The sequence below is a fragment of the Mytilus trossulus genome, chromosome 3, assembly GCF_036588685.1.
Source record: "Mytilus trossulus isolate FHL-02 chromosome 3, PNRI_Mtr1.1.1.hap1, whole genome shotgun sequence".
Lineage (NCBI taxonomy): Eukaryota > Metazoa > Mollusca > Bivalvia > Mytilida > Mytilidae > Mytilus > Mytilus trossulus.
The window spans coordinates 27868072-27882884 of NC_086375.1; the positions used below are offsets into that span (position 1 = coordinate 27868072).

The 14813-nt window shown below is 30.4% G+C and overlaps 1 protein-coding gene across 2 annotated transcripts in view; it reads left to right on the top strand.

Annotated features, from left to right (window-relative positions):
• The window catches only part of LOC134711163 (hypoxia-inducible factor 1-alpha-like), an 82451-nt gene that overhangs the window by 39507 nt on the left and 28131 nt on the right, over positions 1–14813 (top strand). Inside the window, exons 6-8 of one of the 2 annotated variants that reach the window (XM_063571609.1) lie at positions 3004–3127; positions 9030–9050; positions 11157–11248. In XM_063571609.1, the coding sequence (XP_063427679.1) occupies positions 3004–3127; positions 9030–9050; positions 11157–11248 (237 nt within the window). The remainder of the gene's footprint in view (positions 1–3003; positions 3128–9029; positions 9051–11156; positions 11249–14813) is intronic. The other variant, XM_063571610.1, reaches the window with a different exon arrangement.

Below are 14813 nucleotides of genomic sequence, written 5' to 3' on the forward strand. Positions count from 1 at the left end.
AACAGTCGTTAATGATGATGCTATCACTACTGTTTCGCTATTCCGTGGCATAGGGGTAGACGAATTATGGATTGTGTTTGGCAGGGCAAAAAACTTTGGATTAATATCTATCAATGGCCTTTCAAATGCACTAGGCAATGAGTGATCTGAGTGATCTGAAACACTTATTGTTATCCATGTTTTTACCTGTTGTGATACGGTTCTCTCTTTGCTTGAAAGGGGGGAAAGACTATGTGGGAGACATTGATTGCATTTGAAGATGTGACTTTAACAAAAAGAATGATGATTAATCAGACTAAATCACCGGGGTTTTACTGTAAGATCGCACAAACTTACCAGATGGGTTAACGAAGCAAGAAAATAACTATTTTCGCAACAGGGACGGCTTTTTGAGGCTATTCCCTCAACTTGGTCTAGTCTTTTCTAGGAAGTAAATCATGCAATATACTTCGGTAGGTGTTTAGGGAGACAAGCTTGGGATTGGCTCTTATGCTACCCACTCCAGGTGGGGACAAAGATGATAACTTTTGAAAAACTCTTTTTGAGGACTCATCATTTTGTCAAAAGCTTATACATTGTGGATGTAAGAAAGGATACCGCGGTCATTTTTAATGTGGAAAATCGGGTATCCCGTGCACTGCGATGTGTGCATGTCATTGTGACTGTGAATAAACATGTATTCTTGGCCAAATAGTAATAATTTTAAATAATTTTTAGTACTATAGTGATTTTAATTTGTTTTAGTCAATCTATCCAAAACTCTACATCGAAGAAATAGATTGAGGACTCATCTTTGAAATTTACGTCATATTTTCAACCGGAAGTGTCAATTTTATATCTAAATATTAACAACATGCTAGAATAAGTGGTTTTGAGGATTACTTTAAGCCAAAAGTTTAATGACCAGCACAAAATAAAATCATTTTCTTTCCATTTTGAAAAAAGTTGAAAATTTGAATAAAAAATTGATATTTCTCTGTCCGCCATTTTGGATATTACCGGAAGAAATGATTTTTAAGACATATGTCTTATGCATTGTATCCATCAGAAACACCAAAGAAAGTTTCATACACAATGTAATGATAGTAGCAATTCGTTAAAACACATCTCAGTTACCCTCCCTAAAACAAAAGCTTACTTAAGTACAATGTCAGCCATATTGGATTTAAACCGGAAGTGGGGTTTCTGAAGACATCTTATCTATTTAATTTATCCAAAAGTAGTAAAACACAAAGGTATGTACCAAATATTATGTTAGTAGCATGATAATAACACATTTTTACACGCTAGCCTTCGATATTGGGCTGATTTAAGTATGACGTCCGCCATTTTGGATTTTACCGGAAGTGAGACATTTTTTTCAAATGCCTCCCTATCTGAAATAAAAGAGTAATAGTTGAGGAAGGTCTATGCCAAATTTCATGCTTGTAACAGGATGTGCACAATTCGTCTGAAATCATGCTTGTAGCCGCCGGACTATGTGTTTCCTAGTGTATTTAAGTGGTTTTACATCCTCTTGACACTCGCGTCCGATTTATGAAAGGACATTAAAATTTGTTCTTTTTCCATGTTACATAATTACTTTTTAAATAGTTATAAAATCACATGTTTTTGTAAGGATGTTTCAAAAACTCTGGTTCAAAATAAAATGCTTTTTAAAAGCCTGTAATAGATTAATAGTATATAAGTACAAGAAAAACATATGAAAGGTTCGTTGTCCTTGATTTTGAGATATATAAGTCATGGACAAGTTGTAGGAAAGTGTTTTTTTTAACATTTTTCCTGCATTTTTTTTTCTTTCAAAATACATAGAGAAAAATCAAGGATTTTATAAGATTTTAAAGAAAAGAATAGCTTTTAAAACTATATATGTGCTAAAATATTAAAAATAAGTAGGGATTAGCAGGCAATTTTTTTTTAAAGGCAATATACATATAGGTAAAACAAGATTGTAATATATACTCTATGTTTCTAGTGGGAGTCTTTTCTGTCATTCTTCAAGTAGGACCAACTAAGTAAGCAGTGTCTACCAGGCTACCATATTTGATTTTTTTTGTTAATTGATTCACATTCTCAATATACATGAAATATTTGCCACTGGACATTAAACAATGAAAATAAGATAAATGAGTCTCTACTTATCTTTTTATATCTTATTCTATTGCATTTCCTGCCAATTCTCTTATAAGAATTTGCAGAAATTCTATTTATAAACTGACTTTCATTTTATACAAGGGAGATAACTCTTGATATTCATGATCAGAACAAGAAAAGAATTTCTGACATTGGTATACATTACTTATTGATTCTGTCCTTTTATCTTAATACACTTCTACATTAACTTCAGATGGACATAGATATGAGTAAACTTCCATGCAATAATATAAAGTAAGGATAAAGGAATGATAAACAAAATGGAGAATAAATATTTATAAATCAGTCTCGTCTGATGTATGTTTGATAACGTTAAGTAAGTGATGTGCTTTCAAGTAAGCCAAGAGGGTATCATTTGTATACAATGTTTTATTTAAATTCATTGATGCAGATATTTTTGTTTTTCCTGTATATTACATTAAGGGCTTTGCTACAAATATTTACTTTCAATGGTATAAATATAAAATCTGTTGTAGCCAGGATCTATTGAATTTAGAAAAATATAACAAGGAGTTAAAATACATAAAAAAAATCAGTTGGTCATTAATGTTTGTTGTACCCAATTCTTCTGCTGTTATTTTGAGGGCCAGGGTGGTCTTTTGGTAGCATGCTCTCCTGAGTGCAGGAGGTTGTCAGTTTCATTCCTAGTTGGTTTAAATCAAAGATTTGAAAACATGATGCTGATTTTCGCGAGAAAAATGTCAAGCCAAACATTTTACTGTCGCAGTTTCAATAATTATGTACCTCACAGCTCTTTTATAGATATTTGTTATTCTAAATGATTAGAAATGTAAAAGTACTTTCTTTAATTAAACAACAGTCCATGTAATGAGTTTGTTTGCATTTAAGGTGCAGCTAATTGGAAAAACAGTTGAAGACTTTATTGAAGAGAAAGACATACCAGAATTACGGAAACAATTCAATTTAAAGTTTATGTCCCAGAGCGACAGATGTGAATCTATGGAAGCTGATGGTATGTTTACAGTCGTTCAATAGAAAGATCTTCTGTAAAATTAATTGTCCTATTTCTATGTATTTGATGACTTGTAGATTTTCTATCCTGGGGGTTTTAGGTTGATTATTCTGGAATTTAACAAACATACAAATAACCCTAAACAACAATAATAAACCCTCCCCCCCCCCCCAAAAAAAAAAAGAAAGATTTTTTTTTTATATTATATATTTTAACAGTTGATTGCTGAAACTTCCAAGCCTATTCAAACATCTACAATTGATATATTATTTTAGCAGTTTTTATACGACCGCAAATTTTGAAAAAATTTTCGTCGTATATTGCTATCACGTTGGCGTCGTCGTCGTCGTCGGCGTCGTCGTCGTCGTCCGAATACTTTTAGTTTTCGCACTCTAACTTTAGTAAAAGTGAATAGAAATCTTTGAAATTTTACCACAAGGTTTATGACCATAAAAGGAAGGCTGGTATTGATTTTGGGAGTTTTGGTCCCAACATTTTAGGAATTAGGGGCCAAAAAGGGCCCAAATAAGCATTTTCTTGGTTTTCGCACTATAACTTTAGTTTAAGTTAATAGAAATCTATGAAATTTTGACACGAGGTTTATGACCACAAAAGAAAGGTTGGGATTGATTTTGGGAGTTTTGGTTTGAACAGTTTAGGAATTAGGGGCCAAAAAAGGGCCCAAATAAGCATTATTCTTGGTTTTCGCACAATAACTTTAGTTAAAGTAAATAGAAATCAATGAAATTTAAACACAATGTTTATGACCACAAAAGGAAGGTTGGTATTGATTTTGGGAGTTTCGGTCCCAACAGTTTAGGAATTAGGGGCCAAAAAGGGACCCAAATAAGCATTTTTCTTGGTTTTTGCACCATAGCGTTAGTATAAGTAAATAGAAATCTATGAAATTTAAACACAAGGTTTATGACTAAGAAAGGAAGGTTGGTATTGATTTTGGGAGTTTTGGTCCCAACAGTTAAGGAAAAAGGGGCCCAAAGGGTCCAAGATTAAACTTTGTTTGATTTCATCAAAATTGAATAATTGGGGTTCTTTAATATGCCGAATCTAACTGTGTATGTAGATTCTTAATTTTTGGTCCCGTTTTCAAATTGGTCTACATTAAGGTCCAAAGGGTCCAAAATTAAACTTAGTTTGATTTTAACAAAAATTGAAACCTTGGAGTTCTTTGATATGCTGAATCTAAAAATGTATTTAGATTTTTGATTATTGGCCCAGTTTTCAAGTTGGCCCAAATCGAGGTCCAAAATTAAACATTGTTTGATTTCATCAAAAATTGAATAATTGGGGTTCTTTGATATGCCAAATCTAACTGTGTATGTAAATTTCTTAATTTTTGGTCCAGTTTTAAAATTGGTCTAAATTAAAGTGCAAAGGGTCCAAAATTAAACTAAGTTTGATTTTAACAAAAATTAAATTCTTGGGCCTCTTTGATATGCTGAATCTAAACATGTACTTAGATTTTTGATTATGGGCCCAGTTTTCAAGTTGGTCCAAATCAGGATCTAATTATTATATTAAGTATTGTGCAATAGCAAGTCTTTTCAATTGCACAGTATTGTGCAATGGTAAGAAATATCTAATTTCACAATATTGTGAAATAGCAAATTTTTTTTTTTAATTAGAGTTATCTTTCTTTGTCCAAAATAGTAAGCAAGAAATATCTTATTGCAAGATTTTTTTTTAATTGGAGTTATCTTTCTTTGTCCAGAATCAACTTAAATCTTTGTTATATACAATATACAATGTATATTCACTTTTTACTACCAACTGATAAATTTAAATAATCTTTACCATTCAGTGATAACAAGCAGTTTTTTTTACATCTTAATATTTTATGATGTATTTAAATGAGTAGTTATTGTTGCAAACTCCATTAGAATATTTTAATTGAGATTAGTTTTGGAATAAGGGAAAGGGGGATGTGATTAAAAAATTGGGTTCAATTTTTCTCATTTGAAATTTCATAAATAAAAAGAAAATTTCTTTAAACATTTTTTTGAGAGGATTAATATTCAACAGCATAGTGAATTGCTCTTAAGAGAAAAAAAAATTTTTAAGTTCATTAGAACACATTTATTCTGTGTCAGAAACCTATGCTGTGTCAACTATTAAATCACAATCCAAATTTAGAGCTGAATCCAGCTTGAATGTTGTGTCCATACTTGCCCCAACCGTTCAGGGTTCAACCTCTGCGGTCGTATAAAGCTACGCCCTGCGGAGCATCTGGTTATAGCATTATGGGACATTTTTCATAATTGTCAAGTTCCTTTTAAAGTACCAATTGTTAATTTTGACTTGGACTGGTTTATATTTTTAAGTTCACCCTACAATTCTATTCTGTTAGGTTGTTTGCTTATAAAATTTTGAAAAAAAAATGTTTTGATGTTTGAACAAGGAGTGTGTAGGTGTTGGTAAAAGAAGTGTATAAAATGGCATCAATGGATAAGCTTTTTTTGTTGGGCATCCTAGTTATGGGGCCTTGCCAGATCAGTCTCATGTGTATTACTACACTCCTGGTACACTCACAATGGCTTCCTTCTGAGTCCAACAATAAAAACAGGCCACTCAAAAATAGTGTTGAAAGTGGCATTTAAACTCCAACAGTCAATCAATTTATTTTCCTAGCTGGATCGTGTTTTAATTTTGATAATACAAATTGATGCAAACAAGTAAAACAACAGGCATGGCCTAGATGATATTATTAAAAAGTATGACCAACATGCAAACAAATAAAATAACAGGCATGGCCTAGATGCAAATAAGTAAATCATCATGTATGGCCTGTATTCAAACAAGTAAAACAATAGACCTGGCCTAAATAATCAAAACATTTTATTTTTGGTATTTATTAGTTATCAACATTTAATTCATTGGCATCTCTCTGTAGGAGATCAGAAATACCAAAGGTACATGTAAACACTTCAGACAAAAATTGAAATAAATGTAATATTATAATTGTCTCAATTAGTGATTATTTCTTTAATGTTAAATAAGGAATGTGCACTTAGTAAATGTCTTAAAGATAACAAATAATCTTACTTAACTTTTTATACCTTTTAAAAAATTTCCACATTAATAGTTTGGTGATGATTTCATCATTGGTTTTTATCTGTTTATATAAAAAAAAAAGGTAACTTAAGGATGTTTGCTGCTCAGTTCCAAAATAAATAACTTTCCATAAAACTAGTATATATTGATAGGGTATTAATTTAGGAATAAAAAAAGGCAAAAATAATATAGGGGTCAATGTGCTTGTTTTCAAGATTTTAGCCATTGAAATTTTGGCGGGAAAATGTTCTCTCTTGATTTTTCATAGCTTTATCATTGACCAGTTAAAGTTCTCAAAAACTATTAAAAAATAAATAAGATTTTATAAAACTTTTAGAATATGACTTATAATTATACATTTAAAAGATTTATAAAAAGGAAAATGGGGGTTCATGGGCAAAATTTTGTAAGGCATTTACATGGATAAAACCAGAGAATTTCGAAAATCTGACACAAAATCCAAAACATGACAAGCAAACATCCTTAAGTATTCTTCTTTGAGACAGTTACCCAGTGACAAAAAAAATCTGACTCTCAGTTGTCTTTTCTTGTAAAAGCAGCGTCTTCTAAATTGGCTGGATCAACATTGATCAAGCTTTACCAAGTTGTCTGTTTGCTCTACTAGGTGTGGTGATTTTATATCTCCTTCAATTCACATTACAAAAAAAGATTAAACAATTTTTCAATCTTTTTTGTATGCCACTGCCGTAACAGAGGGGGCATTACTTTTTACTCTTTTCCGTTTGTTCGTCTGTACATCACGCAGATTTTCTAAAACAGGCCATATGACTATGATTGTAGACTATAAAACGATATCTTTCTCTGAAATGTGTTTAGGATAAGTAATAAGGAAGAAAAGAGAGAAAAAAAGCATACATTCAGGTTTTGTTACAAAAATACAAATGTATTTATTATTTACAATACAAATATCTTTCTATTCATTTTATTCTACTGAGGCAGAAAATGTTTGTAATCATCTGCAAATATAACACAATTCTCTGGAGAAAGTATTGTGATGGAAAATAATAATCGAATAGTATTTCATCAGCGTTTTGTGTGAAGTATAATAACCCAAGGGACATAACAAATACTCCGTTATTTTTTAAGCTGAAATAAAAAAGCTACAATGGAGGGATTAGATTGAAACATAAACAGCAACATTTTAAAAATCTGTTGTTTTTCATTTCTAAAATTTAACTTTGAGATAAATAATGGCCCTTTAATGATTAAACATTAATAAAAAGAATTGTTATTCTAAAATTCTTCATGTAATTTTAATTTTGACGAAAAACACCCCCACATCAATAGTATGAAATTGTTTTGCAGATTTTTCTTTCTTGTTATATAATGAAAAAGAAAAAGGACTTGAATATATCATCATTTGAATTATAAGACATTGTTGATTTTTTTTTCTAATAATTATAATAATTTCATGTTTTTCAATCACATATCAATTTAAAACACATTCTTAAAGAAATAATAACAGTTCTTGAATCAAATATCATTTAAAACACATTATTTTACAAATCCATTTTAACAAAAAATAATTACAGATAGGGGAATCAAATATCATATAAAACAACTTTATTTTACAAATCTGTTGAAATAAGAAATAATAATGTGTCTGGAATTAAGCAACATCTATGTTTTAGAAAATGTGTTACAACAAGACATAATTACAAGTCTGGAATCAAGCCTCATTTAAAAGTTTTACAAATCTGTTGCAACAAGAAATTATATCGAGTCTGGAATTTAGAGTAATTTAAAAGACGTTGTTTTACAAACCTACTGTAATTTTGATATTAGTAATGACTGCTGTCAACTAAATCACTAGAAAAGCAAGAAATCGATACTGCAGCTATGTCAAAGAAAGCTTTAGATATTTCTGCCTGCAGTGGATCTCATGTGCAGTTATTCACAATTACATCTCAGGAAAAAATATTTGAAAAAAAAATAACAGTATTGAAAAATAATGATATGGATAACAATGATATTTCTTAAAAGCCTTTAACAATATCAATAAACTATAATTGAAATAATTTAGAAAAAAAAACAAGATACCTGGGGTAACTTGAGGGGGGCCAGGACCTTTTTTGGGATGTCGGGAATGGGTGTGTTTTTAAGCTGGGGATTTCGGTATTGATCCTTTTGGGATCCAGGAATTCTTTTTTCGAATTTCGGGATGTCTGGATTTAAATTTCTTTAAATTCGGAACCTCAAGAAATCATGTTTTTAAGCCCAGGATTTCGGGATCATGACCCCTCTGGCCCCCTCTAACTTGCCTGTAAATTGGACACCTTATATTTTGCTTGTTCTCTGGCTTAATATTTTGACAACAGAAATGTGCCTGCAGATAAAGAATACCTACACAATAAGCCTTAAAAGCTGAGTAATCTACCTTACACCATATGAAGTACTCTGAACTACATGTAAAGTGTATTTTAATTTGTTTAGATTAAGGGACAAACTGTTATGCCCTTTTCCAAATTTTGGCCTACCATATCACAAAGGGATTTCGTGGAAGAGTAGTTCAACTTAGAGTAATAACTTCTTGTCAACCTCCAAGACTGTGAGTTTTGAATCCCAGGCGATGGAATTTTTTAACGACCATGACTGGCTTTACAGCCCTAGCACGGTTGGTAATCTCTAAATCTCCAAAAAGTCTCAAGATATTTTAACAGAAAATATGCTCGAGGTTTTAGGTATAGTTTAAATTGTTCCTTTCATATTTGACACAAATTGAGAAAAAAAAGAAGAAATGAAACAGTGATAATACCTTGATTTTTATATATCTCTAATCACATTCTAAGTATAATTTATTTTTCTTTGGAAGATAGCCATCCAGAAGTTAAGGGTAAGAGTTATCTTTCTTTGATTGTGATATATTTTGATTGGATTATGCAGTTTTTATTACGGCAACCAGTGTTGAATGGAAACCAGTACAAGTGCATGTAATTCCTATGTAAATGCATGCTTTCTTAATTTTTCTCTGATTCATCATGCATGCCATTCAAGCCAGTTCAGATCAGTAGGATAATTATGTGAAAAAAGAAATGAATTTGATGATATTTTGTCATCCCATAATTATTTGAAGCCAACTCTATTCTGAAGATTTTTATATTTAATTATTTAAAAGACTGATACTGTTGATACTACCACTCTGTCCTAATTTTAATTGTGTCATCTAACAGCAGGACTGTACTACTGTAGACGAATATCATTATCAATTGAGTAATGTGGTTGAATCTATTTTTATCATGCAATATATAAGTCTGTCCCATTCATTGATATGCAGATATTGAAATTACCAGTTCTATAAAAAGAAATATATTATATAATTTGTTTGGGGTATATAGCTTTAGCTATGTCATGCATGCCCTTTTTCTTCTAATTTCTTTTGATTTATAGGCTAGTTACCACAAAACACAGATCAAATTTGAATTTTGGTGGCGTCACTTTAACTGTTCTAGAGTTGCCCCTTTACAAATAGAAAAACTGTTGATTTTAGTTCTCCATTCGATAACTTTAGTTTTCCTCAACAAAATGTTATGAAACTATACTTAATACTTATTATCACATTATTCAGATTAAGTATACTAATAAGGGTAGCATCACTTTAATCACCCTTCTTCAGTTATGTCCCTTTATAACATTATATGATATGCAAGCAGGGGTATCATCTTTGTCCCATGGACACATTCCTCATTCATTTTTCAATATGCTGAGAAATTGTACATATACATATACATGAATCTCCCACTTTAAGAATAACAGTTTGGCATTGTGGTATGAGACTTAATTTTGTGTTCACATGCAGTTAAACACTTTAGAGTTTGTAATACTATTGTTTATGCATTTTAAAGTATAAGTTGCTATGTATTGAACCTGTGCTTGCATGTGAGGCTAGCTGCATGTTACTTTCAGATTTATTATAAATAACAGACCATATAAGAATGAATAAAAGTGCATTCCTAATATGTTTACTGTAGATTTTTTTTTATGTGTAAAAATAAGTCTTGAAAAATATTTATAGGTACACAATGTTATGTTTTCTAAAGTTCATTTAATCAGAGTATATTATTCATTAAAATGTATATTTTTTTCTGGCAGAGTTTTTTGAAATGTTAAACTTTTAATTTCCTCTTGTTTCACAATATATATGACCCCATCAGAAAAAAAGAAAGAGAGAAGATAAACAGGATTGGAGGAATTAATCGAAAAAAGCTAATTTTTAACTAGGACTACAGACTGATATGTTTTTCAAACTATTTTTGTCTTTATTAGTAATAGAGTTCTATATTAACTTACATTTTTGACCTGAAATGGTGTTGAAATCTTCCGTGTTGAAGAAAGATTATTAAGGACGACATACGATACAGAAAAGATCTATAATGTATTGTTTATTTTTCCTTACAAGTTTGACACATTGAAACATGCAATAAAGTATTAAAAAATTCCATGATGACTTACTTGTCGAGATATTTCAGTTTGAAATTTGCATGTTTCACTTAAAAACACAAATTAATTTTTCGATCCTTTAAACATTTTTTTTTTTTAGGGCAAAGTGATATTTTCATCCCATTTTTTGGCAAAGTTTTCCTTTATTTAATGACCTCAAATGCAAATATCACTTTGAGATGATATTTTTTTCAAATTTATTTAACTTTTTTTACCATGTGAGTGATTTTTGTATGTGTATAATAAGCGTGTTATGAAATCAGCACTTAAAATTTGAATCATTTTCATCTGCCCTTGCTTTTGTATGGTATGCCCTTAAATGGTCTACATTCGATGTACTTATTTGTACTAAAAAGAAATAAAAAAAAAGAAATTGTAAAAGGCGTTTTGATTCACTTTATCTGATTTCATTTTACAAAAGATTTAATGATGCTGCAAATGGCCTTGCAATTAAATATATGATAGTCTTGTCACAATTTAATTCTATACATCTTTTTTTCAGATATCTATCATCAACTCGATGAACATAGGATGTTTTACGTTCGCATGCTGTGCCAATATAAAAACAACAAAACAAAGTATAAAGGCCATACAGTAAGACATTAATTTGATTTAAATACGCGGTAGAAATTTCATGCTGAATCTTCGTTTCCCATACAGCAGAAATATTATATTTCTCTTATTAACAGTAGTTAAAAGAAGATCACTCTATTTTGTTTAAGCCATAAAAAGATATACAATCTTGCTAGATTAATTTACATTTAATTGTAGGTCTTTGTTTTCGTAGGATTTCATTTCTGTTGAAAGCGTGGTTATAAAAAATTTAACTGTTAAAACATGATACATAATATATATAACTTGACATTCTAATTTTGAAATTGTTTAATACTTTGTTTTCGTCGATATCAGTTTTTCTACAGCTTCGAAATAAATTTGAAAGGATTTCTTACGAAGTCAACGAGTGAATTGATTTAACAAGCAGAATTAATGGAGTTTCTTTTTACCCTGAGGGAAATTAGATGAATGCTTGTGAGATAACCGTTAATGTTATTTTCAACAAATAAGAAACCTTTTATGTAAATAAGATTTGGCCGTTTTCAAGTCGGACAAAAACAGAAAAACTAATGTTTACTAAGATAAATATGCTGAATTGTCGTCATTCGTGGTAAACATGCTAATTAAATTACCAATTGTCGTCAATGCAATGTGCCCTGAAGAAGTAAGACTCTATACTTGTCAAAATATTATATGATAAAATTACTGATTTCTTTTATAGTGGCTGTTTGATTGGAAGTTGAACTTTCTGACCTAACTTCCGTAATAATAATACATGGGTGGCAGGAGTGCCGTAGTCCTTAATATCATCCTTAAAGCCGTTGTCCATGAGACGGTTTTTGATCATAAGCTTCTAACAATTTGACCTTTAATTGACATATTGTTCCAGATATAGGACAGGCAAAAATGAAATTTGATGATTTTCGCTTTTTTTTTTTTATGATTCAGATCAAAGCAAATGAAATTGCATTTTGAAGATCCAGTATCATTTAAGTGGGCCACTTTTACCGTTATTAAAATTGAGATCAAATGTCAGAAATTGCATGTTAAGAAGACCTATTATCTTTTAAGTAGGCCACTATGACAAGACAAAATGAAGAACACTCAAGTAGCCAATGTGACTTCTGGTTCTGATTATAGAAAATTTTGTTTGGCAAAGCAATTTTTAGGAGCAATGGGCTATACTTCTGAACACTTTCTATTTTCCATCTGATTCATAAATGTTTGCTAGTCTTATATATGTAAGATAATTTAGCCACAAAGCAAACAAAAATCAGTCATAATGGTTTGATCAGTGTACAATGATGAGATAGGAGTATGTTTAGCAATTTCCAATCTCTTTTTTAAGAGGTTGCTGGTGGTCTGAAGTGTGATAAGATTCCTGGTCTGACAAATCAGGTGTTGGTTTCACAAAAAAACTAACTACTAAGATTGGTTGTAAGACATGAACAATTCAGTGTACTTAAGATCAATCATAGTCTTAAGTTTTTTTATGAAACTGACTCTTAGACATAATCAATTTACTGTTTTCTATACTATATGTCTTCTTTGACCTCTAATACAACCAAAATTCAATTCTCAGACACTATGTACAAGTGGATATCCTGTAGTGCATTTTGGCATCCATAAAAATGTAGGTTATGACCTATATTTTCCACTTCAATGATTTTGGTGAAAGATGAATTAATTCTATTTAGTCATGAATGATGTTTGGTCACATAATGTTTTTTATCTGCTTTTCTGACATGGAACCACTTAAATTTTGATGCTCTACTAGGCAAAGTTTTTATCTCATTGTTGAAGGCCATATGGTTGCCTATAATTGCCTATGTCCGCTACATTTGAACTTTGGAAGATAGTTATCTCATTGGCATTCATACCACATCTCCTTATTTTTAATAAACACTGTCATCACATTTTTTTTTTTGTTTTTCACCTGTAAATATTAAAAAAACTAATTTTTTGGGGTACTGGACGGTATTTAGAAAAGGACTTCATTTATGCACTCTGATCAATATTTTCACCTTCCAATCTGATTTGAACCTAGAAAAGAAATTTGCATATGTCACATAATTATTTTAATTTGATAAAGACAAACAACAATTTAAGAGACGTTCAGGTGTGGTGCCATGTTCACAATTTATTATACATATTACATCTAAATAAAATGTCTACAATTACATCACTGTCAATAATATTATATAATCTACAAAAAAAAACCAGAACAGAAGTAAATCATAAATTTTACATTTAAAACACAACCTATTTCACTGAGAATTAATTTTCTTAGAATATGCAAAAATATGTGCACGCTAGATTTATCATATAAAACACAAACCCTGTATTAATTATTTATCTTCTATGTAAACACCAATGCATGTGCTCGCTAGATGATTGCCCCCCTTGTGAACTATTGTTTGATCATGCACCTACTTTATAAAACTCTTATATGGACTTAAGCCAAGGCTCGCTGTTGAAGATTGTACTTTGATCTATAATTGTTTACTTTTACAAATTGTGACTTGGATAGAGAGTTGTCTCATTGGCACTCATACCACATCTTCTAATATCTATTACTATTATTACAAATTACAATCGACCTGTGTTTTTTTAATGCGTAAATTCATGTGACTTACCTGTTGATAAATATATAATTAGAAGCTGTAAGAACGATTCACAGCTAAATACGGAATCAAGTGTTACTTCTATTAAGATTTGTATTTAGTGGTTGAATTGTTTTTTTTACATTTCCTTGAAAATAAACCACTAAGGTCAAGTTGCAGTAAATAGGCTATATCATAGACTTTGGTTAAATTTTGAATTCAACAACACTGACTTGTTGAACTATAACTTAAAGTTGAAAAAATAGTTCATTTATCTCTTACATTGTCTTAAATATGACTGATTGAGTTATTTCAAAATAGGGGAACATTTGTATAGAAAACACATAAAATTGGTGAAAAACCTGTCTTTTTTTCTTGTCTTAAAATCATTAAATCTCTAATTTCTTATACATAAATTTTAAACTATTTGTTGTTAATACATTTATTTTTTGTTTTAAAGATGTTAACTAATGATGTGGTGACCGACTTGGTTTTTACGGAAAACATCATTCAATATGTTTTTTTTTAAGAAAAAATACTACAAATAACAAATAATTGTATTGTCATTGTATCGTCATTGAGTTGCAGGCTGTAAAAGTTAGTTCAACGGTAAATTTTTACAAGTTTTACGTTTTTCCCCACAAACTGGGTAACAGATTGATTATTAGGCCAAAAACGATGAAATTTATGTATCAATTACAACATGACTTAAAAGCATTGTTTTTTTTTGTAACATGAAAAAAATGTAAACAACACTTTATAAATAGCATGCGTAGGATGAATGAATCCATATGGCCTACTAAATTTGTTTTCAAATCTTTGCATTCCCATAAATATATCAGTTGAGGGAGGTTTTTGTATGTTAATAAATCTGTATGCATGCCTTCTGGCAGAATTTCGAGAGAGAGATGAGTGCAGACACTTAATATTCACTTCATGTTACTATTATTCAAATAAATGCACTTATTTTTACAAATCTAAATAGAAACCTTTGCTTCAGG